At 38.5% G+C, this 27,831-nt stretch overlaps 1 protein-coding gene across 4 annotated transcripts in view; it reads right to left on the bottom strand.

Annotated features, from left to right (window-relative positions):
• Positions 1-27,831, bottom strand: part of TMTC2 (transmembrane and tetratricopeptide repeat containing 2) — a 246,172-nt gene that overhangs the window by 119,270 nt on the left and 99,071 nt on the right. For all 4 annotated transcript variants that reach the window (XM_021385304.1, XM_021385301.1, XM_021385302.1 and 1 more), the window contains one exon: positions 25,343-25,913. In XM_021385304.1, the coding sequence (XP_021240979.1) occupies positions 25,343-25,913 (571 nt within the window). The remainder of the gene's footprint in view (positions 1-25,342; positions 25,914-27,831) is intronic.

Genomic DNA, 27,831 nt, shown 5'->3' with positions numbered 1-27,831 from the left:
CACATCCACTGTTTGGTCTCCATAAATGTTCAGCAAGCATCAATTAATATCAATGGGTGCCATTTTTTCTGCATGGAGGAATTCAGTGACACACCTTTGCTTCATCTACACTTCCATGTCAGACACCATTTTGTCAGACTGCCCCTCTGTTGCCATCTGTCACACAGCAATAAAATGTAATGGGATATTGGTGGGAAGGTTCAGCTTCTACTGCCATATCACCAACATCCTCATCTGATGTCGCAGGTCAACAGAATGAAATAGGAGGCATTGTTTTTGGAGCAGCTCTCATATACATACATACTACCATTATAGTGGAAAATTTGACAGATTACATCAACTGTTCTTTATACAGTTATAAAAGTTTCCAGCTGATAATGACCACCAGTTTACACAAACTGATCTTCTTTTGTGAATTACCTTTATACCTTCATTGTTTCATTAACTTTAACTGCTTATGGATAAGCCTGAAAGTTTCCAGCAGAGTATAAGGAAGGTTAAGACAGCTTTAGGAAATCCAAGCTTAGCTTTTGGTGTGGATAAATTAATGCAGAATGAAGTGAGCTACTCAGAGATATTTTTGGTTGACTAATCATCTTTATGTTATCCGAAGTAATAAACTTCCCCTAAGCCTACACTAGTTTTTGTCTCAGCTGTAAGTAGGCAGATAAATAAAAAGCACTATTGAATATATCTAGCTTCTGTTTTCAACAGCCTAGCCTTTAAAAATAGCAGCAGATATCAGATGGATTGAGGCACTGAAAAAATTAGAGCAGTCCCAAATATTCACACCCACATCTCAGATTCCCCCATGTTCCTCCACTGCATTTAGAAGAAACTGGACAGTGAAGAGGCTTCAGAGCAAACCGGGTCCAGTTAGTATGTGACTGAGATACAAACATGAGTACTTACTGTATGTCTACAAGAGTTATACTTTGTGGGCATCATCCCTCATCTCCATAAGCACTGAGCCATTCTCACAGACCAGGATCTCAGGCTCACTGCTGGGTCATTATACCCAGACAGAGTCACACTGAGCTTGGTCATGGAGTAGGAAAGGGGCAATATACACACCTCTGGAAGCATACAATCTGTTTTCAGGAATTTTTTCTTCCCTTCTCATATCTACCTTTGATGCTACTTTCTCAGCTACTGGGGCAACTAAAACCAGTTTATACAAAAAGATGCTGCCTTCCAGAAGTTTACTATAGCAGTCTGCTCTCAGGGAAATAATTCCCTGAATAAATTAAAGCAATGTTATTGCATACAAGTTTGTTTCTATACCACGTAACAAGAACTCAGTTCGAGTTGAACAATGGCCTGTGTGAAAGCGTAAAGAAGACAAGTAATTCTCAGTAATGACTGTGAAAATGATCTGACCCCAAACAGTTTTTCACAATGATTGTGAAAGCAGTGTGTGCTACTTACAATGACAACACTGACGCTCCTACACAATATGTTGTGTGGCCACCTTCTTCATTGCTATGCATATCTATGAAATTAGACGACTTGTCCAGTTGCATTAATTCCTAGAGAAATGTGTCCAGTGGGAATTCTACCTCATTTGGCCACTGTGGTCCAGCTGAGGCTCTTCCATCGAGCTGTCAATCACCTCCTGCCTGGCTGTCAGCACCAGTGACCCTGCTGGGAGTTGGCGGCGGTGCTAGGCCAGGTGTAGAGCTTGCGGGAAGAGCAGGAGGAGAGCAGCCTCAGGAACAGCACCTGGGGAATCCGACCTTTGCTTCTGGCACCTCCTCTGATCTTCGCCCTGTTCCAGGTGGCCAACAGTCTTTGATAATCAATAAAAATCTTTTGTTAAATATGTGTGAAGTGTTCAGCCCAAGTTCTAGTGGATCACTCTTCTGGTGTAATAGGCAAACATGACTATAACAAACAGCTGCAGTGAGCAGTGAAGTCTTGATGAGTAACTGCAAGACCCATTAACAAAGAGAAGGAGAGCAAGCTTTAGGCACTACTATGGTATCCAGTATATCAGACAAAGCACAAAATAACAAACTTACATATAAGAGCGCAGCTATCTTTTTCACAAACTACAAGATCTACATGGAAATCACAACATTTCTCTAAAGACAAAGGTATTTCTAATCTCTACACTGTTATCTTCACAGTTATTGTAAATCTTACCACATGACAAAACTGACAAAAGAGGAGGCAAAATCTATCAATTTAACTGGCATTCTTCTTAAGCAACAAAGGTTTAATGTAGTCTGATAACGAGGGAGATGAGGCAAGTTACTAAACATCTCTACTCATGGAGCACAATTCAGGATATAAAATCAGAAAGAGAAAAGCTGTGATGTTACCACAAGACAAAATGATCAAGTTCTGAAATTCTCCTAATACTAGGCTTTTTCTTGACACAAATTTTCAGAATTTTAAGACTGGATATTCCACATACCTTTTTCTGATTAAGACACATTTGGACTGCTTCTCATTAAAAGAATCATACACACAAGAGATTTCCTTCTAATATTGCTGGTCTCAGAAACCTTATGAGAGGACTCTATTCTTACTTCCCAAAACCACAAATAAAGTATGTCTTTCAAGGCAGAAGAATGTACGCCATGAACACTATTTACAGACATTTCCAATCTTTTCTGTTTCTCACCCTGAAATCTTCTGGGCTTTGTAAATGTACTACTTCCAAAATACTTGAATAAAATTACAGTAAACCAGCCTATAGAAATGAAGCTTCCTGGAGGCTAGCTGCACATGGAAAACATGGAAACAGTCCACTGCTCTTATTCTTAATCCACAGAAAAGCAATCTAGACAGGAGAACAATTAACTTGTCTCTGGTAATTCCAGGTCAGTGTTAGAGCCTGTCAGGCCCTAGGATACCTAAGTCTCCCAGTCTTCCTGCCACACCTGCAGTTTAATACATATTGGTAAACACAGTTTTCTTTTTCAAAGTAGTTCCCATGTCCCAGTTAGTAGACAACAACAACAACAAAAACACAGTCAGACTTCTGGGGCCAAAATCTAGACTTCACAGTTGTGTGATAAATCTTTTAGGTTTATTTTCTTTAAAAATAACATTTTATTCCTTGTTCTGATACAATATTTCTGAGATAACCAGTTATAGGAATAGTAACCATATAACATTTTGTAGTTACATTTTTTACAAGTTATTGAAGGGAGAAAAAGCAAGTAAGTATTTTGATCATCTTCAGATAAGAAAGCATTTAAGTTTCAGCAGACCATTGTAATTAATCATTTTCTGCAACTATAACCACTGATTTTACTTGTAAAGCAAAGTAAACAAATATAGTTTGACAGCTCTGATTTAGCTATAGAAAATCTACAAAGGATTAAAGCCTTTAAGCAAGTAGCCAAAGAAAGTATCACGTTTTAAATATTCTGAAGGAGGAAAGAAAAAGTGGAAAAAAAATAATTACCAGTTGTCTTCTTTTAAGCAGACTGGCAAAGGGAAAAATGATAGATGATTAAAATGATGGACAATAAAAAGATAAAGCACCTCTGCACTACAGCAATAGGAATATCTTCCAGCTAATTGATGAGTATATATTTCTATACTGCATTAAAATGAGCTTTTCTGTATATGCATATCATTCAGGCTTCACAAAAACTGTACACAGAGTATGGTTTTGAAATTCCCAACACAAATACAAGGAAAAGCAAAATGACAAGATAAAGCAACATAACACGGCTCACAGTGGACAAAAGTACATGGAGAACACTAGTTTGATGTCAATGCTTTTCCAGAATTTCTTAAAAAAAAAAAAAAAACCCTCAGATTTAAAACACACCTGCTGAGAAATTCCTTTCTATTAGTTTTTTCTTTTTTCTCTGAATATTTCACATGAGGAAACGTTTTCAGATCAGCTGATACTACACTACACAAGAACAGTTGCCAAGTGACAGAGATTAAAAGAAAATTTTGTTTAGAATTCCTACTTTGGTCCAAAAGAAAAAAAAAAAAAGAATTTAAACCATCCACACACAAGTAGGTTGCAAGTATTAGCACTAATGAAGACGACTTTTCAATGAATGCATGCCCTGTGACTGGGCTCTTCATGCTTGATACGATGCTAGATTTCTGGTGTCTCTAGGCTTTCTTCTACTGCAGCTTGAAAGTGCCCTGCCTTTGAGAAAATTGTTCCTATGTCAGATTCTCTTGTTTCTGTCTGATGGATGCTAAAGTGATTGAGTGGAAAACTGGAGCAAACACCAATCACAAAAATGTAATTTCTGTGTATGAAACCCCTATAATTAAAATACAATTACTAGTTTCTGATATAACACTGTCCAAAGATTGTTAACTTGCTAAAAATCTTTTGTGAGCTAGATCTTTCTAATTTTTTTTTATCTGTAATTTAAAATCACACCATACACACTGTGCTAAATTTTGACCTGGTCAGTTTTTATAGTTGGGTTACAAATTCTAGAGAAAACTTTAGGATACTGGGAGGAAAATACTACCAGCGATAGAGGTGGGGAGAAATTAACATTCATATTGCTAAAGCTGAGGCTCTGGTATTATCAGGAAGAGCTCTGCTCTGAAAATAACTACCCTCTATAGCACAAAAGAAAACTTTAAGAATCAAAAAAAGAATTTACAGAAGGAAAATCCATTTGCACTATTCACTCGTAACTGGCAGATATGACTTTCAATATATTTCCATTTCATAACATTGGTTCTCAACAATCCACCCACTTCCAGACATGTGCATCAGGTCTTTGTTTCTGATGTTTCGGAGGCAAGCTCCAGAATATGCTGTCCTCTTGCCCCTCAGCATAAGGCTGCTGAACTAGTCTGTTGCCTTGCTTCTGCAATCCTCTATGCCACAGCTGTGGCAGATACCCTGGTGCCACCTGCAGCGCTGGGCTGAAGAGATTGTACTTCCCTGGTTCATGCCTGGAATGTGCTACCAGCAGTCATCTGTGCAGTCACGGATTAAATGCTAAAACTGTCAGCTTAAGAATTATCTTTTCACGCCGGCTTTTTCCTAAGCCATCTCAGCGATGTGGATCTTAACAAGCTTTACTCTTGCTTAATAATTGAGAAGCACCCTGGGGTCTGAGGACTCTGCTATACTGACTGATTGACTTTTATTAGAGATGTTACCTTTAGACTGACGAGTCCGAAGCAGCATTATACACAAAACAGTTCATAAACAGAAGGCAGAGACATCAGCTTTCTGTAACAAAGTATCATAACAGTCACTAATTTGGAGAAATGATATTTTTGCTTTTATGTTTGATGGGCAGAGAATGTGAGGAACCCTTGGTGTTTCACACACACACACACCTCTACAAGGATTTACTTGACAGGGGAGAAACGTGAGACCATAACCTTCTGAAAGGGTGGTATTTTCCAGAGATGAATAATAAAATGTTAAAATATGCTGAAAGCTCTTCAGCTTATGCCATGAACCCAAAAAATCTGCTGTCAAGTAGGTGTCTAAGCCTTCTAATCAGTTGCTGTTTAACACTTATCTAAACAATAGCTGACAATAAAAAGTAAGATCAGTCAAATGCATTTCAAAATCCTTCTTCGTAACAAAAATCTCTACTAGCTCTGGAGAGAGACATCCACGCCGCTCAATTTCACAACAAAGAATCAATTCAAAATCTATTCAACATGTTCAATAGAGATGCACTGACAACTAGCAGGTCTTTCAAACTTAGTTCTTCTTGCCATTTCACTTTTTTGCTGACATCTTAAAATTATATATTTAAATAATACTTCATAATTTTCACTTTTAGGTTACCATTGATCACATTAAAACAAGAAAAAGTCATGTTATTTTAAACAAACTTTTGGGACACCACAGAGCTCATGGGAGTAATTTTTTTTGTTGTTTTTACTAAAAGAAAACCTTCCAAGGCAAAGTTACCATCTGGGCAAGTATAGGTGAATTGAAACTTTACTTGGCACGCGTGATGATTCTTCTAAAGCAAGGAGCTATGCACAGAAGCCAGTCAAAGAGAAGTCTTGCTCAGGTCTCAGCCCAATCTGTTATGTGCTTACAGCGGGGCATTCAGTGACCCATCTTGGCCAATTAGTTATACAGCCAACTTGTAGTTTCTCTTCTTTGATCTCAAGATTTACATTTTTCTAGTACATGTTGCTTCTGATGAAACGTAAAGGTAAAAAGTAGATCCAAATGTATCAGATTATTTGCTATGGTGGAATACCTCATTCTACTTTCATAGTTTATCTTTCTCCTCCTGATTATAAACCTTTCCAATATGTTTCTGTTCATCCCATGTAACTAGCTCCTATCTTCAACTTGATTCCAGACTGTGGGTATATTCCTTCAAGAGGCTCCTTCTTTGTGGGAAGACATGAATACCATCCCTTTAAGCATTATATTTGTATCACTCAATTATTTGTATCTCTGTAGTCAACTATCATCATTACGCTGGACTTCTGTATATTCTTTTTTGTCTCTTCTTAAAAAAAAAAAAAATCATCTGAAAGACATAAACTAGAGGCTTTGCTCTTCTCTGGTTTGTAATTTTTTTCACCCATAATTATCTCCCGAGGAGAAAATTCTGAAAATATTTTGGTGTTCAAATATTGGAAAGTTAAATAGCAAGGGATAACTACATTTTTGCATTACGGAAAAACAACTTAAGACCACAGAGTCTATTTTAATAATGGTTTTTCTTCTGCTACAGCACACAGAACTTAAGGTTGAATTCACTGATCTCTACCATCTTTAGCAAGATATGCGCTAAAGCACTCTTCCACAATTAGCTGCTTCAGATTATTCCGCTAACATCTGGTTTGTATTTTATAACACTACCACCCAAAATTTCTTTATACAGCTGGTCTTCTCCTTCCACCCCTCCACCCTCTCCCCCCAAACAAATCCAGTGCATCAGCTAACATTTTTTTTTCAAACAAATTTTCTAATCCATTTTGGGTAGCAGTTCCTAAATGGTTACATAAATCATCATAAATTACAGGACTCTAAACCCTCCCTAATTCGATCCCAATGCCTCTCCTTCAAATAACAGTTAATATAATAAGTTAGTAATATAGAAACAGTAAGTGGAAAATTCACTCAAGATAAGAAGGGCAATGCTGTAACCAAGCTTCGCATATGGTAATTATTTCTTTTACCTGAATGAACATCTATGATCATTAATTTTAGATTATCGTTTCTTAGAAGTAAATTCACTCTAATCTCCTAAAGCCACTTTGAAATTTTACGGCATTAAGTTTCAGTTTTCCACTCCCAAGTGTGTCCCCAAGCCCAGCAGAGCACAAATTAAGAAACAGTTGGCAACATAAACCGCAAGGCAGATGGACACGATGCAGGGAGGCACAGGAGGCTGAGTTCAGTAGGCCAGCACCAAAAAAAGCACCTTTTTTAGATCCTCTGTTGTAAGAAAAGGACAACGGGACACAACATAGATACTTCTATCTTAGTCATCTGAAAATGTTTCAAATGGCATCCAAAGATAATCTTTGTTAGTTTGAGCTGTCAATCATAGTATTTTTATTTATTTATTTATTTATTTAATTTGTGGGTGTACCTGAGTCCTTCAACTTCAAAATCCACTACAAAATTTCCTTAGTGTATTTTCAGGGACTTTTGTTATTCATAAAAAGGTAGAGAATAGTACAGTCCCAGATACAAGTCTCTAACATCCCAGTGAAAAATTTATTTAACTCTCTGGTTTATCTATCAGCTAGCTAGGTTTTCATTCACATGTTAGAAGTCTTAACAAAATCAGTATGAATTATTGTCAAAGAAAAATTAAGATACACTAACAGTGCAGGATTTGAAGTTCAGAAAACCACACTTTTTTGAAACCACTAGAAAGAATTTGTGTATTTTTTAGTTGAATCATTTACCTTTAAAGTTCAGAAGAATTTCTAGTTAAAATGAACCACACTGCCTTCAAAAATTTATTACTAGAACAGCACATGGTCTCCTTTTTATAAGAATATATATCAAAATGTGAATGCATACATATGCTATTCTTCTTAGAAAACTACTGCAATGACAAAATCTGCATCTTGGCTTTGGTGATTTGGTTTTTGTTGGTTTGTTTGTAGTTTTGTTTCTGCCCCTGCCCACTGTCTGCAATCAAGTTTTTCCCTTCCTGTTGCTTTCTCACTTTACTCTCTTTGGCAAGTATTTAATTATTCTAGTTTTTATTGCCCCTAAGTTTCTTTTGAACGCCTTAGCTGTCCATTTAATCTTTTTTTCTCCTCTTTTAAAAAAACGAGTGTATTTTGTTACTAAAAGTGTTTGTTAACTGTAAGAGAAAATACCACGTGGGTACAAATTCATGTCTCAGGATGCTACTATTTCCAGTCACTTATGTATAATCTCTCCTATTTAAGCAGCCCCAAGTATTCTCTTCTGCAACATATCAAATCTGGATGCCTTGACAAGCAGTTCAAATAGTCTAAAGCAGATTAACTGTGATGCAGCAATGGGCATTTTTTATTCTGTATCAAGAATTTAAACACAATCATTCAAATGATTTTCTGTGCATACTTTTAAAGATACCACAGCTTTTTAGAGACAAGATGAACCTTAAAAAAACAAATCTAAACTCCCAAGTTAAGGTATATGAGAAACAATCACACACTTGGATATGCTGTCTACCAGAAAAAATAAACCTTTACAGTCCATTGCTACTGTTAAATACAGGTGGAAAGCTCTTGGCGTCCAGTTGGGCCTCAAGCACTGTGTTTAATGTACAAATTGATTACTTAGAGTTGAGCAGCAGCCATCACTACATCAACATTTTCTATCTCCATTTCTTACTGCAGAAATGTGTTTATAAATAGAACATAACTGAAAGATTTCCTCTTTGCATCAAAGGCAAAAGTTATCTAAAATGCAGATACCCTTCCCTTTTCTGCTATTTCTCCAATAAGTTGGAAAAAAAAATCAACAAAACTTTGTTGCAGATGGATTTTGAGAAGTATATATTATCTTCTCAGAAAGCAAAAGGCCTTTTTTACTGAAGTTTCACAAGTTTAGATCTTTTTTAATCAACCTTCCAATTTTTTCCAGGTCCAGTCACTCATGGCCTATACAATAAGAAAACGTAGCCAAACAGTGACCAAAGCAACATAGCTCATACAAATCTTGACTAAGAACTTACAAACAAGGTCACTCATTTAAATGAAAAAAAAAAAGAGAGATGATAAGAGGGGAAAAGAGGAGAAAGGAGAGAAGAGTTTAGCATTAGGCAAATCAGAACTACTTTTCAAATTGTTCACAGGCAAGAAAAACATCACTATTTCCCACATATGAGGGGAAGAAAAAGCTTTTGAACATGAAGACCTGCTTCAGGATTCAGCAAGATCTCCACAAGACACCGCAATCACAAAAAGACTCAAGTCTCATGCTAAAAACAACTCTCTCTAATCAAAAGGACAGCACATGGCATAAGGATACAGGGTGATATAACATTCAATTCAGAGCTCCTGAAATGGTATTAACTAGACATTTACATTTAATTAAGCTTTCACAGAGTCTACATTTCTGCAAGCAGCCTATGTAATTCACAGCTGAATGTATCAGCTAGTTAACGGCAGAACATATCAGATTTCTTTACCAAAAAGAAAACATGATGTACTTAAATTTCCACAGCCACCAATGTTATCAACAACAAAAAAATAACAGCAAACAATTTACATATTTGCTTCAGTGCACAGAACATTGAGTTTCCTGGAAGGAGTCAACACAAATCTAATATATGTTATGATTCCAAATGCAAATACATGTTATTTTAAAATGCAGTTCCATAACTTTTAGCAATAAATTTTCTGAGATATTTAGCTGTATAATTTCATGTAAACAGGCTTAGAAGCCTGCTGATGTAGAGCAGCGTGGCTCCAGGACCCATAAAGAGGCTGATTTTGTTATGAGCTTTTGGATATGTACGTTACTCTTAAACAATGCCCTTTTTAAACCAAATCTGACTATTTCAAATAGTTTCTGGATCAAAACAATGTAACATTTAATCAAATCAGCAACCAAGCCCATAGAATGAAATAGAAAAGCAGACTGACAGACAGACAGACTTAAAAAGTTCTCCCAGAGGGTCTGAAGCTGTCTGCTACACTACAAGTAAAAGAAATAAATGTATTAAAACACGAATTTACCACCGCAGTGAGATATATGTTGCTTGCTAACCACCAAGTGCCATGAAATGCAAGGTCACACATCAAATAAGATTTTATATAATTTCAGTCTTCATTAGTCTGTCAAAACTTATAAGAAAATGCACAAACACCGCACACAGTAAGGACAGAAGACAGGTGCTACATCCTCTGGCTGATATGAGCAGCTCCACCAGTTAACATAATAATGGTAAGCCTGTATAGATTCCCAAATTTTGGCTTCCATATCACACACTCAGCTTTTCAATCAATTCTTTTTTTTTTTTTTTTTTTTAATTTTGTTCATCATTGTTGAAAAAAGCTGAACCAACATCTGTATCTTCCTTATTTCACCCGATGACAGCAGGATTTGTTACCAGACTATCAAAGCAGCCATCCGGGTACTGCAGAGCCTTAGAGACTGACTTAAGAGTGCAAGGACATATCAACCTTTTTGCTAGTGTACAATCTCACATTGCTGACAACACATCACATCACGAACAAGACAATTCAAAGGAAGAAGCAGTTATTTGCAGGAGTCTAGGTCTATACTCCCATATATATCACGATTTACAATGGAATGAAAACATTTTTCCAGACTGAAAACTGATGTAAATAGAAGAAGCAAGTTTAAAAATTTGCATTTAGAAACCACATGTATTCAAAACACATCAACACTGAACTGCCAAAACAATAATTAAATCACAAACATAGATATATAAACTGCATTTTTTTGTTGTTTTAATTTGGGTTCCATATAAAACCTGAAGCCTAACAGAAGGTAAAAAGTAAAAAGTAGGACTGTTCACAGATCATTTAATCTGCTACAAAAGAAGTCAGCTTAGTTTCGTCTTATGGTATCCCAGCATCAGTTCAGAACAATTTTCATCATGTAAGAAACTTTTCTTCCCCCTTTTCAAACTTCAGAATTACAGATAAAATCCTGAAATTACTTACACTGTAGGTTCGTAAAGCAGAAGGCAAACGAAAGCTTTCAAAAATTAACATTTGCCTCTCAATAATTAACATTGAGGCCTAAGTTACTTTGTCTACAGGGTCTCCTGATGGAAAGAGTGGCCATGAACGTTCTGTTAGATCCTGAGCACAGTATACACACTTCCCCAGCCAGCTTTGGATATTGTACAATAATTGCAACCTGGCACCAACCAGTCAAGGAACCCACAAGCTTACCTTGCCTTTAGATCCATTTTTGTACATTGTATCAAGATCCCTCAAGTTAGTTAGCTTGGTGATTTCCACAATGCACCATTATCACTAGCAGATCTAACTTAAGATTTTCTTACCACTGAGCTCCTTTACAGAAACTTCACCCCAGAAATGAATTGCTCTCTTCTTCCAAGGAAAGACATCACTAACAGAGCAAAGGTTTATGGACAGTTTTGTTTGGGTACAGATGTGTATCAGTAAGAAAACACAGATCAAAGAACTTAGTGAAAAGGAAGGAGGGTAAAAGTACACATCATGCAGGTAACATAGAATCATAGAATGGCTTGGGTTGAAAAGGACCTCAAAGATCATCTACTCTCAACCTCCCTGCTGAGTGCAGGGTCGCCAACCACTAGACCAGGCTGCCCAGAGCCACGTCCAGTCTGGCCTTGAATGCCTCCAGGGGTGGGGCATCCACAACCTCCCTGGGCAACCTGTTCCAGTGCGCCACCACCCTCTGAGTGAAAAACTTCCTCCTAAAATCTAACCTAAAACATCACCCCAAGTAAGATACAAGAGGGAGATCTGAAATCATATGATATGATTCTAAAATGGCTTGGAATAGATCAAAGATCACAGTGAGTACTGCTCACTGAGAAGTTTAGAAGTGGATAAAGACACGTGGCTTAATACTTTTTCTGCAAGAAATCATACTTGAGATTTCATTTGCAATTAAATGGGATTGCATTGAATATGTCTGGTTACACAACTAATCCATATTTTCAACTATAATCAGATACAAAAAGACAAATTCTTGGTTAAAGCTCAGGTCAAAAGTAAAAACTAAATAATGGCTTAAACAAAAGGCAAGAGAAACAACAAAAACCTCTGCAAAATTGCTAACACTGAGTTTCCACACATTTCAAATCACAAGAAGCCAAAAGTATTATATATGTGAAGTATTCCAAAGAAGGAAGAACTAAGCTTACAAAAATTGGCATTGCTTCTATTTTAAAACTCATGAGAGCTATTTTGTGGCAATGTTTTGCCACTTCTAATAACATATTTTAAGGAGAAAAGTCTCCAAATAAAAGATAGAAATATAGTAAACGTGTATTTTAAAAATAAACTGAAATCTCACAATCCCTTATAAATAAACACTGCTGTTGATGCAAGCTTTGCTGTGCTCTACAGCAATACAGGCTGCCCAGGATGCTTTTAAAACATGCAGACTAAAACATGCAAAAAATTTATCCATAGCCCCCAAAGTCCTGTTTTCTGGGACCAAAAGAATTTACAGAGACTTGATACAATTTTACCCTCTTTTCCTCGTTCTCTCTTTGCCTTTATTAACTCAATATGCCCCTACACTCACTTTAAAGAACTTGTTGCTATGAGAACTTATTTCCATATTTTACTGTCAAGGAGAAAAGTTTTTGGTGATTACATGTCAAAGAAGCTGACTTTTGCACAGCCCAAACAAATCTACAGCCTTAGAAGTAAACTGCATATATCTGAAAGACTATAAAAAAGGTACATATGTTCTACCTGACATTTAAGCACCAAGTACACAAATTCTCATTCCCTTCCCCCAGAAGCTTCTGGACTATTTTAACATAATTTCCTCATGTGCATTTCCAATTCGTTTCCTAGAAACACAGGAACAAAAAATATTTTGTTTTCCCCCACTTCTCAATGTGGACAACCCACAGCATTGAGGGATTATTCTCTTTTCTAAGAGACATTCAAGGGTAGTGAGGGTAGAAATTTACCTCCGAAGAACTGATCCATAAAGTCAGCTACAGGATTGCAAGCCTGGGTTGTCTCCCTCCCCATACCTAATCTACATTGCAGCTGGAAAAAGAAATACAGGCATATGCACAAAATATCATCTGTTCCTCCAGTAAATATGCCAGAAAATGTTTGCTGCCTTCTATCACAACTGGCTGTTTCCACCATAAATTTCAAATACTTGCATTCTCTCCCTTTTTAATATTATAACTGTCCACACAGGTTACTGTTTAAAATCACTCAGCTCAGAAAAATTGTGCATGTAATCATTAAATCATTACTGCACATAAAAATGAGCATAAACCAGGAAATTCAAAATTAAACCTAATACCAAGAGAAAAGTCTCCCTTGTGGCTCATGGTCTACATATGTTGCCATTCCTCCCAGACATGTTCCCCCGGGTCTGGAATCAAAGCTTATGCTCAGGTAGCAGCAAAGGCTGTTTTAGTAGAACTGTAGGAAGATGACTGCCTTTGAGAATATAATTCTATTGTATAGACTCAGGTAATTAGGTGACTATATTTAAGATGGTGAGAAATCCTAAGACTGATTTTTATTTACTCCCAAGTAGCAATCACCTTTTCAGAAGATGCTGTAATGCATTTCTAAGAGCCAGAACTAAGAGCATCTACTATCTGCACCTGCTCCCCTGTATATTATCTATTTGATTCTGATTTTTTTTTCCCTCCCTCTTCTGATGCTACTGGCACTTGTCCTAACTGCTGGAAGCAGATAGCGCAGCTTGCTATTTAGTTGCGCTCTACAAAGTGCAATGGCTTCATTCAGCACAGCCCATCAGGAGCTACAAGCATTCAGCACTTCATCAAATCTGGATGCTTCGGTGCCTAGACGTGGTATTAGGTGGATAATGTAAAGTACTCAAGTTTGAAGAGAGTATTTGAAGATTTGTATGCAAGGCACAAGTATAAACTTTCTGTCTCTGCATTTAACAGATGCAAAAGATACTTGGTGAATAAGAGATCAGAAATACACACATTTTAGCCAAAACACCATAAGATGTTTAACCATAAAGGCATAATCCCTGAAGCTAATCTAGATGAAAGGAATTGCACCAGGAGACATTTAACACACTAAAACACCACTTATCTTTAGGATTGTATATTGTTTTTTCCATTTTATGGCTGGTACAAATGATTTATGGAGAAGCACAGCTAGAGAGAGAAAATGGATGTAGCTTCTCATATCATAATCAAGTGCAAAACTAAAGAGAGACCAAAGCTGCACGTATTTCTTACCCCTCAAAGTTCACAGGTACTCAAGGCCCATTATCAATGCTTAAAATGCTTACCACATCGACTGCCCCTACCAAAACACATGAATTGTAACTGCATTTTAGTACAGACACTGTGCAAGAAATGTGTCAGCTGTTAGAAAAATAGCTTTGCAAGGTTGCTTCCATAAGGAAGCTGTAGGTAATCACCATGATGAAGAGTGACCAACACCTATAAATACTCAATGTTCTAAAACATGGTCCTTACACACTACGGCAAGTTTTGTGCTTTTACTTATTTTGTTAAACATTGTGAAAACATTAAAAAATAGGAGAGTAACATTATCAGCTGAATATTAATGACACAAGGCTTAAAACTTGGCAAACAGCAAGCCCACCAATACCCTGTAATTAAACACCATGAAAAAAGTCACGCTGTTTTTCATATTTGTGATTGGTATGCAACCTCAGAATTCCAAGTAAGTGCTAATACCAACTGTGCAAAGCCCCTGAAAGCTTTTTCACCCTGTGCCTCAAAAAAGATCCCTTGTAAGCCAAGAAGAAAGAAGAACACAGCATATTTTGCATGCTACCATGCAGTATAAATCTTAGATCTAAGACTGAATATAGTGACAACCTCTCTCTAGCAAACTATCCTCTCTGTTACGTTGAGGGCTCTCCATGTCTCCACAATCTCTGCAAATATGAAAAGGCTTCTCTGTTTTTGATTTACTTTCTCACTTATTAAGGAAGTCTTTCCCTTTTCCTTCTTTCCAGAGAGGAACTCTCAGATATAGTCTCAAAAATATTATTGCAGACTTCAAAGAGGGTAGAAAAAAAGTAATGCAGATTTTAGTAGCTATTCCGCAAAAGATATTACAGATTTAATATTAAAATATAGTCTGTTTTAACCCAGCATCTTCACATAGCCTACAAATCCTTATTAGAAAAAAAAAAAATAGAGAGAGAAAAAACACACGTTGTCTAGAATTGCCTCAGGATGCTACATTAGTCACTCCAAAAGTAATGTCCCCTATTTATTTCAATGGAAACTACAACAGATACAAAGAGCACAATAACACTATTTGATAGAGCATATTCTCAGCTACAAAACACTACTTTTCAACAGTCATCATCATTAGCTGTGCATTTTCACCAGCACTGAACAAAAGAGCATGCTGCACTTGTAAAAATCTTCATCAGGAGAGGTGACCCACTGTTTTACAGCAGCTGTGACAGCGTCATTGCTAGGTAAACATTGCCCATGCAGTCCATTTTACACTGGCCTGAACAGATGGAAGTCAGAAGGCACCATATCCAGACCATACAGTCAGAAGGTAGAATAGTCCCGTCAAGATTGACAATGTGCTCTACAGTCTTCAGACTGGCATGGGGCCTGGCATTATCACGTTGCAAGAGAAAGGTTGTCTTCTTCTCTGGCCTGATCCTAGAAGTTTGAACCTTCATCCTAGTTAGTGTCACAATGTAGCAGTCAGAGTTGATGGTTTGTCCGGGTTCCAGGAAATCATAGAATTGCTCAGGCCAGAGAAGACCTTCAAGATCATCAAGTCCAATCACAACCTAACCATACTACCCTAACAGCCCACTGCTAAATCATGCCCCTGAGCACCACATCCCAACAGATTTTAAACACGTTCAGGGATGGTGACTCAACCACCTCCCTGGGGAGCCTATTCCAGCGCTTAAAAACCCCTTCTGTAAAGAAGCTTTTCCTGATATCCAACCTAAACCTCCTCTGGTGCAATGTGAGGCCATTTCCCCTTGTCCTGTCACCTGTTACCACTGAGAAGAGACCAACCCTGCTCTCACTGCAATCACCTTTCAGGTATTTGAAGAGAGCAATAATGTCTCCCCTCAGCATCCTCTTCCCCAGACTAAACAGCCCCAGTTCCTTCAGTCTCTCCTTGTAGGGCATATTCTCCAAGCCCTTCACCAGCTTTGTTGCCCTTCTTTGGACCTGCTCCAGCACCTCAATGTCCTTTCTGTACTGAGGCACCCAAAACTGAACACAGTACTCGAGGTGGGGCCTCACCAGTGCCAACTACAGGAGCAGGATTACTTCCCTAGTCCTGCTCACCACACCATTCCTGATACAAGCCAGGATGCCATTGGCCTTCTTGGCCACCTGGGCACACTGCTGGCTCATATTCAGCTGACTGTCCATAAGCATACCACGTTCCCTTTCCGTTAGGCAGCTTTCCAGCCACTCTTCCCCAAGCCTGTAGGGTTGCCTGGGGTTGCTGTGACCAAAATCCAGAAGGACCACCTCTTTCCCATTCCAAAAGACAGTGCACATCACTTTACCCACTGAGAACTGCATCTTTCAACTTTTTCTTCAATGGGGAACCCACATGTTGCCATCATGGACTGCCATTTTGACTCCTGGCTCATAGAGGCGACACATCTCATCACTGGTAATTATGAGATCCAGTAAACTGTCACCTTCAGCCTCATATAGGTTCGGTAGGTCCTGACAAACTTGAAGGTGGTGTTCTTTCTGTTCCTGTGTGAGCATTCTTCAGATCCACCTGGCACAAACTTTCCAATATCCAACATTGCCATCATCATTTCCACAGCACTGAAGCTGATACTCAGGTCCGTAAATCATCGCAATCACCAATTTGCATAGATGGCCAAATCAAGACGCTCTTCATTTTGTGGTGTGACAGCTGTGCATGGCCATCTGAAACATGGCTTGTCCTTCGTGTCGCTGTCACTGCTGCCAAAATGCACCACCACATCACTATAATCACATCCACAGGTTAATCTCCATAAATGTTCAGCAAGTGTCCATGAATGTCAATGGGTGCCATTTTTTCCCGCATGGAGGAATTCACTGACACCACTTTACTTCATACGCACTTCCATATTAGACACCATTTTGTCAGATTGCTCCTCTGTTGCCATCTGTCACATGGCAACAAAATAACCGAATGTTGGTAGGAATCACAGAATCATAGAATGGCTTGGGTTGGAAAGGACCTCAAAGATCACCAAGTCTCAACCCCCTGCCAAATGCAGGGTTGCCAACCACTAGACCAGGCTGCCCAGAGCTGCGTCCAGTCTGGCCTTGAATGCCTCCAGGGGTGGGGCATCCACAACCTCCCTGGGCAACCTGTTCCAGTGCGTCACCACCCTCTGTGTGAAAAACTTCCTTCTAATATCTAACCTAAATCTCCCCTGTCTCAGCTTAAAACCATTACCCCTTGTCCTATCGCTACCCACCCTCACAAACAATCGATCCCCCTCTTGTTTATACACTCCCTTCAAGTATTGGAAGGCCACAATGAGGCCTCCTGAGAGCCTTCTCTTCTCCAAACTAAACAAGCCCAGTTTCCTCAACCTTTCTTCATAGGAGAGGTGCTCCAGGCCTCTGATCATCTTGGTCGCCCTCCTCTGCACTCGTTCCAAGAGCTCCACGTCCTTCTTGTGCTGGGGGCCCCAGGCCTGGACACAGTACTCCAGATGGGGCCTCACAAGAGCCAAGTAGAGGGGAACCACCACCTCCCTCTCCCTGCTGACCACTCCTCTTTTAATGCAGCCCAGAACATAGTTGGCCCTCCGGGCTGCCAGCGCACACTGCTGGCTCATGCCCAGCTTCTCGTCCACCAGGATCCCCAAGTCCCTCTCCGCTGGGCTGCTTTCAAGTACTTCTTCCCCCAGGTTGTATAAATACCTGGGATTGCCCTGGCCCAAGTGCAGCACCCTGCACTTGGCCTTATTGAACCTCATTAGGTTCTCGTGGGCCCACTTGTCCAGCCTGTCCAGGTCCCTCTGGATGGCTTCCCTTCCTTCCAGTGTATCGACTGCACTGCTCAGCTTGGTGTCATCTGCAAACTTGCTGAGGGTGCACTCGATTCCATCGTCTATGTCATTGATCAAGACATTGAAGAGCACCGGTCCCAGGACTGAGCCTTGGGGGACACCACTCATGATCGGCCTCCACCCTGACATAGAACCATTTATCACAACCCTTTGGCTGTGACCAGCCAACCAGTTCTTAACCCACTGAACAGTCCATCCTTCAAATCCATACCTCTCCAATTTAGAGAGAAGGATGTGATGAGGGACCCTGTCAAAGGCTTTGGAGAAGTCCAAGATGAAGGAAGGTTCAGCCTCTACTGCCATACCACCAGCATCTGCCTCTGATGTTGTGGGTCTACATAATAAAATAGGAGGCATTATTTTCAGAGCAGCCCTCGTATATTTCTCTCATACGTTATCTATTTCTGTGGTTTAAATCGCCACATGCAAATGTTTTCAGGAAACAACAGCTATTTATACATATTCATGTCCAATTCGCTACAACTCCATTGACATCACAGGACCTGCAGGAGATCAATATCTCTTACAAGAAAGATAGCAGAGGCCAATCTTGCATTTCTCATTTTAGGATCAAAAAGAAAAGCAGCAAGGAGCTGTGGGAACTATAGGAAACAGCAGTATCAGCTACTTGAAATTGCCAAGGAAGAAGTAAATTGCAAAAAGCTTCTTTTGTCTGGGAGATATCTGCTGGGGGAGGGGGAGTGGTGGCCAAGACAGTGCAGGCCTCACGCTGCCGCTCTCCCGCAGTGTGAAGAGAAAAGCACTGCACAGCTCCAGCCGGAAATATGAGCAATGTATGTACAGGCACATTCGTCTCAGCATTTCCACAATTTTTTACGGGTTTGGAGCAGCCAGGAGAATTAACCCCCAGATGGCCACCACAGAGTCTGAGCTCACAGCTAGGCAACAAGTGCAGCCCAGGGGCTCCGGTCCCACACACAGCTCTGGAAACTTAAAGGTTGCACAGCAAACAAAGATGGCACACAACAGCTCTTGTTAGACAAAGAGATCCTATGCGAGATCAGATCACATTTGAAGCTCTATGTTACTTATTATTTTTTCACTAGGACAAAAGTAATGTTCTGGAGAAGTGCGTTTACCGAATATCTGGCTCCAAGCACGAAGCCTGTTCTGCGAAGGAGCAGCTGCTGCCCCAGCAGCCTAAACCTTGCATTTGAAAGACAATAGACTAAGGCAGGAGCACATCACCACAAGTGTTTGAAAGAAAGAACTTGCAAAATCAAAGCTTACTCATCAGGTCTGCTGAAATATCCAGGCCTGTGGGCAAGTTCAAGCATCTTAAAGTTCCTCAGATTGTAGAAAATAAACAGAAAACACACACCATTGAGCTAGAATTTAAACAATGATAAAACATTGTCTCAAAATGAAATAACTTGTGGATGGAGAAGAGACGAAAAACCACTAAGTCCTACAGTACTGCTAAGGCTCTAAAGCTCCTCAGAAGAGGAGAATACAACTACAAGTTTAAATCAAGAGCAGCATTTTATTTTGAAATTGTTTACCAATATATGATACTTCTAAAAGCATCTGCTTCAAAGAATGGAGAAAGTGGTTTATTTCAAGTCTGGAATGCTCTCAAAAATCAGAAGCTTTATCTAATATATAGAAAGTCCTATTCTAAGCAGGAATCGTACATATCTCACTCACAGCTGAAGTTGCTCCAAGATCATAAAAGAAAGTAGTGCTTTATAAAGCTTGGTTTAGTGGTTGACTATGTCATCCATGCAGGCCCCGGGTTTCCATCATTGCCTTAAATAAAATATAGACTTCCAATAAAATTGCTTTTTACAAACCAATACTGTTATAATAGCACAGAAGGTTAGATAATGCATCCTGCAATCCAATTTGTGGTTCACATTAAGCTATAGAAAAACAATAACTAATTCCACATGAGACAGACCTCCTGTGGGGAGGAGGGGGTTAATCAGATCAGTGATGGAAAAAGAGAAGTCTCCTTCTTTTAGTATAACAATCCCCCTGTACTAAGGCTATGTTGATCTGGTAAAACATTACTGTACTGTAGCAGAGGAACATTAATGGAACATACATCTGGTTCAGTTATTTCTATAAGGCAGTTTGTACACAAACCACAGAGCAATAAATATTTTATAATCACCATTATATTAAAAATGAATTTTAAATGTATTTGCCCCATTTTTTTTTTTAACTGCTAACGTTGTCCAGCTCCATTTTCACTTTAAAAAAAATAAAGAGAAAAAAAGGACAGCACAGTTGGGCTTATATTAGCCTTATACAACTAAATGGACAGAAGACTGTCTACAGCAATGTTGATTAATTGCTCGGCTCTCAAGCTGGGTAATGCAAGTACAAAAGAATTAGGTCTCTGAATCTGCATCGTTTCCATAATTACAGACTTGATCACAGCTCTCTACCATATTTAGATTCCCCCTCCCATCCCTATACTTACAATGGTTTAATTTGTGCAAGACTAACTGCTGACAGGTACAACCATTAGATACACACGATACATGACAACTCAATCAATCTGCAAACCTGCTACGCAACTTATGGTAGAAACAACTCAAGGCCTAAAATGCTGAAAATCAAAACAAAATCTCAGCTTTCTTCAATAAGGAATGCTTTGTCCAGTACGAAGCCACATTTTTTTTATTGTTCTCACACCAAACAACTTATTTACAACAGTAATAAACGCACTTCCATCAAATTCTGTTGACTTAAGACAGCAAATACTTTCTTATCAGAGTGCACTTAGAAAGTCAGTCAGACAGAATAAAACAGAACTAACCAAATCGAACTGCATTCAGACTAACATTGCCAGCCAGAGCTTGAGTATCACAGGCAGACAGGAATACAACAAGACTTGGCAAAGGGAAAAAGATCAGCAGCCAAGTTCTACTGAATAACCAGTACATAGATGACAGGGAAAAGAGCTGGATAGTTTAATAAGTAGCTATGATATACACTTATAAAAGTGCATTAAAAATAGCTTTAAATAAAGGGTAATATTAATCTGCTCTGCTGGTGGTCCTTCTCTGCAGCTGCCTCATTCAAAAGCCCTGCCAGTCCATACAGAATGCAATGGGATGTTGTCAAGGACTTGACATGGCAAATCAAGTGCCACATCACAGACTCGCCATGATGACAGGTGTGAGCTCAGTAAACGACTACGGGTGTTGTGTAGGAGTCACCATTTCATATTTATTTCACACTTGGACCAGTGATAAGAACAAAATGAAAGAAACAGACTTACCACCCTTGTGCCATCTCTACCACCTGCTAGAGCACTTTGAAGGCTGCTTTTACCGACTCATCCTCTCCAACCATCATGAAGGCACTCAGTGGTTTTACTGCTCCTTGTACATAATTAATTGGGTCTCAGTTCCCCCCGGTGGTGTGTTCTCAAAAGGCTTACAGACAAAAGCCCAAGACCCTAGCCACCCACTGCCTCAAATCCCTCTGAGGTCCTCCACTTCTGCCCCAGCACCTCAGCTTTCCTCCTACAATTTCCAGTACAGCTGCTTCCAGAGCAAGGAAAACTGGATACAGGGTCAGAACTGGATACAGATAGAGAATGGATAGTGTTGATTCAGGTTTAAAATAATTCTTAAAGTCCTATCTGGGATATTTGTTTTGTTTTTAAGGGTTTTTTATTACCAGCATTTCCTCTAAGTTCCAGTTTGCAGCAAAGCATATGAAACAGATGTGTCAGCTCAGCTGGACAGGGTTTAGATTAAGGTTAGTTTGATTGAAAGGGGTAGTTCCTTCCTGCCATTCCACAGATGCTGTGACAGGCCCTTTCTTCTGCTATCAGTTTCATATTGTTACTGTATACTTAGAACGGATTTAAGCCAACCACCTTTAGAATTATTTTCCTCTCTTCCTTGGCTCCATTCTACACTTTTCCCCTCCTATTCAAAAGACCATAACGTTTTTCTGGACTGCTCTTGGTGATATTTGATGTTCTTCTTTCTACAATTACCTTCCCACATTGAGAAAATGAAAAGCACAAGTTCCAGATCAGGTAAATTACTTCAGTTCTTTCTATCTGTACAGACATTTTGGAAAGCATTTCTGAAACAAGATAGAGTTTTATTTGGTGGATTTGGTGGTGTTTTTTTTTCCTTTGTTTCTTTTGTTTGACATTGTATTCTCATTATGAAATGCTCAAGCCAGTGGATAACTCAGGTACTGACACGCAAGTTGCAAAGCAAGAATGTCTTTTCAAGCTAAAAAACATAGGCAACAACATTAATAGGAAAAAAAAAAACTCTTAAACTAAAAGTTGGATTTGTTTGCTGAAGAGGGAAATAATTTTTAGTTCTTAACAGGGACACATCTTAAGGCCAAAGCAACATGAAAAAGGCAACACCCAAACTATTGATCAAAGAATGGGGAGTTGAAAATGGCTGCATATTCTGGGTTCTTATTTGGATTATTTGTTTTTAATACAAAACTAGAAGATAAACAAGCTTGTCTTCATCATTCTCTGCACAAACACAAAGAACCAAACACAAACTAAAGCCTTCAGCAAGAAAACGTAGCTCTTTTATTACTAATCAGTTCAAATGTAACAAAGTATCATTTTAAAATATTATTCTTATAGCATAATCATTTCAAATTTATGTGAAAATAAATGTAAGAAGTCATTTGAAATCAACAAGACAGCATTTAAGTTGCCATCATGGTCAGGATTTGTCAAACATTGCTGAGATGCTACAATCAAAACTCACACTTCCAAATTCCAATCACTTATAGTGATTATCTTTTTTAAAAAAAATTACATTTCACTCCTCTTCTTCTCATGCATGCCTTGGGAGCAGGAAACTGCAATGGTTACAGCAGAGCTCATACAAAGCTAGAGTACAAAAAAGTATACAGGTAAGTAAGTATTCAATGAGAAACATTTCTCATAAAACGCTAAATCAATGAAGATACCCCTGGCATTCAAAGTCCTACAGGGTGACATGTTCTTATTAAAGCTCATGTAATTTGTGAACGTTTTTTACATAAAACTTACAAAGGACAAAAGAAGCCTAACTGAAAGAACTTCATAACTAAGGCTCCCAACTGAACCTCTCATCACTGTAAATGATTCAGCAGAGGATGCCTTAACCTGACATAATAACTAATTAGCAGCACTCAGTTTGAACAGAATTTTAAGGAAAATATGGCCTAACTCAGTGAACCAGGAAATGTATTTTTGGCATATCAAGCAAAATACTTATATATTTTTTTATTATTTATATTATTTATATTGATATTTTTGTTTAATGTGATCCTTCCCTGTAAGACTTCTTCCATCTAGAACCTAGCCTTCTTAAAGGTTAGTAACCCACAAAGCACAGAATTATTAGTTCTATTATTAGAGATGGAAAAAAAACCTTGAAGCACTGACAATAGTTTGTTGTCCAAGACAATATGTTTCATGCAGGAGGAGAACACAGGTGTCCAACTTTAGAGCTACATAACCTAGAAAGATGGGTCTTCTGTTGAAAAAGTAGGATATGGAAACTTGGATTTCACTTATGCCACCAAAGTCTCTGCTGGACCAATTTTTACCCTGGCGTCAATGAAGGAAATAGTGAAAAAGGGAATAAAAGGTTTTCCTCATCAAAGTTCATCAAAAATATCTGTAAAGGTTTAGGGTTTTGAGCAATGAGTACTCTACGATATGAAACTTACTAGTTCAATGATTGTAACTTGGTCTTTGAAGACAGGCTGCAATGAGGAGAGTCTCTGAGGAATACTAGTTTAGATTTGGTATGAAGTCATGCACAAGGTGTTCAGAATTTCATATGTGTAATATGAATGTTTTTAAGAGTGTAATTCTCTAACACAGTTTAACATTTGAATTACAAAGGGAATTCCTCAAAGTACTTCACAATATCTTATCTCATATCCTTGAGAATAAAACTTGCTGTTATAGATGCTTTTTTTTAAAAAACTATTAGTTTACTATTTGTTTCTGCTCAGCATTAGGGGCACAGTTTAGCATACAGTATTTGGCCACTGGCATTCAAAAGAGGTCTTATACTCAAACATACGAAATTATTCTGTTCTTTAATATGGTCACTTATGTAAGAAAAATGCGTGCTGGCTAAGTCAACATCCCACAGGAGTTTACCAGGCAACTACAAGACACTACTTGTTTTTTCTGACTCTATTTTCATTGTATACTACTTGTAGAATGGATTCTACACTCTACAAGCTAAAATAATAACTTTATCAAAAACTAGAATTTATTTTAGATTCCTTTGTGTGAGAAATCAGATTTTACAATCAATGTGATTGAAACAGACTGCAAAGCCTTATTTTATTCCTATACTTAGTTATATCTCACTAAAAAATGAGACAACAGGTGTCCCCATTAAGCATTTTCCTTTTGTTAAGTCAGCATTTTGTTGAAGGAAAATCAATCAACTGAAATAAAAAGTTACATATATTCAGCTCATTCATTTGTATGGCAACTAATGTAATCAAGTCTTGATTTCAGCTAGAGTATATGGGTACCACTAAAATACATGAACTCTGGGGAGAAGATAGACAGGGGATTTGGGTGGGCCTTCTTTATTTATGCTTATTTCACTTGCTTGCTGGTGGGCTAGAAGTTAAAAAAAAAAAAATGAGAAACACTTAGTTTGGTAAGGCAATAAAAAAATCTGAGTCACAGCTCCTATTAGGGGAGAAAAAATGCATGCCAAAGATGCTGCCAGGTTCTGTGCATCTCTGTTAAACTAGAACAATGAAAAGCTCTGTCTTTGCATCAGGGAGCCTGCAGATGGTATAAGCTGCTGCTGTTGCCTGCCTGATCGAACTAAGCTGAGTTAGCAAGATATAACAGGATAAGAGCATGAACAAATTCTTTGCAAAAGTCACACATACATCCAGTGCTTGACGGTAAACAGAATGAGGAGGGAGCTTCTGCAAGCAAATAAAGTAAATGAAAGAAATACATCCCCAGCGTCAAGTAACAGCAATGGATACTAGCACACCGTTTAAATAAAATGTAAAAACTCCTTACTAAACTGCAATAAAAATACTTTTAGTATTAGACATCTGTGCTTATTTTTCAGAGTTGACTAAACTACTAAGAATTATTCTGTGCTTGAAAACTCATTTAACAACTGATTAACAGTGACTGGTGCCTTACAGCTTAAGGGAAAGAAAAGGGAGACTCACCTTGTATAAAGCAGGAATGATTTGATGCATTTTCAGCCGATGAAATACAAAGATATCGTACACTGCTGAAATTGCCAGAACAGTCACTCCTTGCTCCTTCCACAGCATGCTGCATCCAGCACACAGTCCCGCTCCCAAGATCCAGCCCCAAGTTCTAGCTGAGGAACTTCTCGTAGAGCAATGCTTCACATAACACATCAGGGAAAGCAAAAAGAAGAGGCAGGCTCCAATGTCTGCCCTCCCCACAATCCCCGCTACGGCTTCGGTGTGGATCGGATGGGATGCAAACAGCAGACCAGCTATCAAGGTCCAATACCCATCCCCGAAGAGGATCCTGGAGAAGTTTGTGAAAAGGCCTGTGACTGCAGCATGCAACAGGATGTTTACAAGATGGTAACCCCATGGGTCCATCCCTCCGATGGCATGGTTGATGCGGAAGGAAAGTGTGCAGAGAGGTCTGTATGACTTGTGGCTCCCACTGTGAGTCAGAAGCGTTCCCCAGAAGTCATTGTAGAATATATGGGTCCACGGTGTCTCTGGCAGAAGATCCTGGTTTGTCTTGATAGCTCGACTACAAAAGACAAGTAAAAACTTCATTTCAATAGAAGGAAAAGAATACAAATGAAGGGCTGTGAAAATGTAATCACGCCGCTACAACAAGAAAGAATGGCATTGTTTTGATGTTGCTTTAATCCAAGTTTTTAATTTCTGCAGGAGGTGTTAGAGAAGTCCACATCTATTGACTTTTCACTAAAGCAAAATTTCCATATAAATTGGCTTTTAAAACATTAGAAACAGATGTTATGCTGCTTCCATTAAATTAAAACACTCTTCAGTGGCATTCGTCTGAGTCTAACCCAGGAGTAATTGGTTAAGATTTGATGAGTTGTAATTAAAATGTAAAAGAAATATGAAAAACTGACAAACAGTATTGTTGAAACAACTGATCCTCCAGTAACTCAGAACTAAAACCCCAACTGGCCTTTTATACTGAAATTTTAATTTAGATGTTGGAATGAATCTCACTGACATAGACGAACAATAAACAGAAGTCGGTAGGAGCATGCAAATTTCTGGTGTGTTATGGGCATTCCCACAACTTTCTCATACATATTCTGACTGACAACGATTTTCAGCTAACACCTTGCTGGAGGCAGACAGCAGAGTATTTTACAGAAGATTACACCTTCTCCTTATATTTCTTATACTTACAATTGAGAAAAAAAAAACATTTTTATGTTGTATTAGCTTATGAATTCCAGCCTGTGTCAGCTTGATTAGGGGGGAAGAAAAGTGCAGTTTTCAGCATTTTTGTTTCCAACCACCCTGGCAAGGACCAGTGCCAGCCATTAGCAGTCTCCACGTCTAATTCAATTCTGTAAAAATCTGTCCCCTATGTTTTTACAAATCCAATCATTTGCATTTCAAATTTATGCTGTAGGAGAAGGTGTGAGGCCTGTTTAGTTCAAAAAGATGACTAGAATTTAATTAATTACTTGTCTTCATAACCAAAGTTAAATTCAAGCAATTCTTTAGAACTGCTTTGTTGTTACTATTGAGCTTAACTAATTTAGCATTTATTTTATCAGGGTAACTGAGAATCTAGCCAGCTCATAACTCTAACATTAAAAATATTAAACAAGAGAGATGATTTACCTCTATTTTTTACTCATTCCCTCTTCCTGCCTCTCCAAAAAATATATTCCTGTAATTAATCATGTTTCAGTTCAGATGAGAAAGCAAAAAATGGTGTGAAACTCAGGCCAACATCGGAAACGCACTAGTCGAATTCATTCGCCCAGATTCCCCTCACATTCTCATCCCCCAGTGAAACAAGTCCCTTGCAATCTGCATCCAGTTTTTATGCTATTCATTTCAGGAATGTTGTCTTGTTTGTTATAGAAAAATACTCAGACACTGATATACTATGCCACAGAATCTCCATACAAATACCCTAAATAACAGGCAGCTCAGGGTTTCCATTGTCTAGCACACATTGCTGTAATGCTTTCAGACACGCTTCCTATCCGCATGTCCTTTTGTCTCTGTGCACATGGAGGTTATGAAGAGGTCAGCTTAAATCCTATAAAGATCTGATGATGCCTTCTAGAATGCTTGAAAATTTTCATTTTGACTTCTGCTTATGCAGTGGATCAGGTTGCTTCTATTTGTTTTCTCAACCCCACACACATTTTTCTCATTTCAGTCTAGTCACAAAAGAACACTGGAAGAAAACAAGATCTTTGTTTTCACATTATTTATCTTGTCCTTTGGAGGAGTCTTTTCCTGAAATCTGAGTCCTCTGTTTGTGATTTCAGTTTGTAGTAGCACTTTCAGAGTCATAAAAGAAAAAAACAGAAATTCAGTAAAAGTAAAGCAGGTGTTAAGCTAGAAATAGTCCTTTCTCTAAGAAAGACACAGTATCTAAGACTACAGGCCCCTGAACAGTGAGCAGAGCTAAGAATGGCTATCAGATGTCAGGATTTAGA

Source organism: Numida meleagris, chromosome 1 (genome assembly GCF_002078875.1).
Source record: "Numida meleagris isolate 19003 breed g44 Domestic line chromosome 1, NumMel1.0, whole genome shotgun sequence".
NCBI lineage: Eukaryota > Metazoa > Chordata > Aves > Galliformes > Numididae > Numida > Numida meleagris.
The sequence above is the reverse complement of the archived record's forward strand: the minus strand, read 5'-3'. Positions and strand labels throughout refer to the sequence as shown.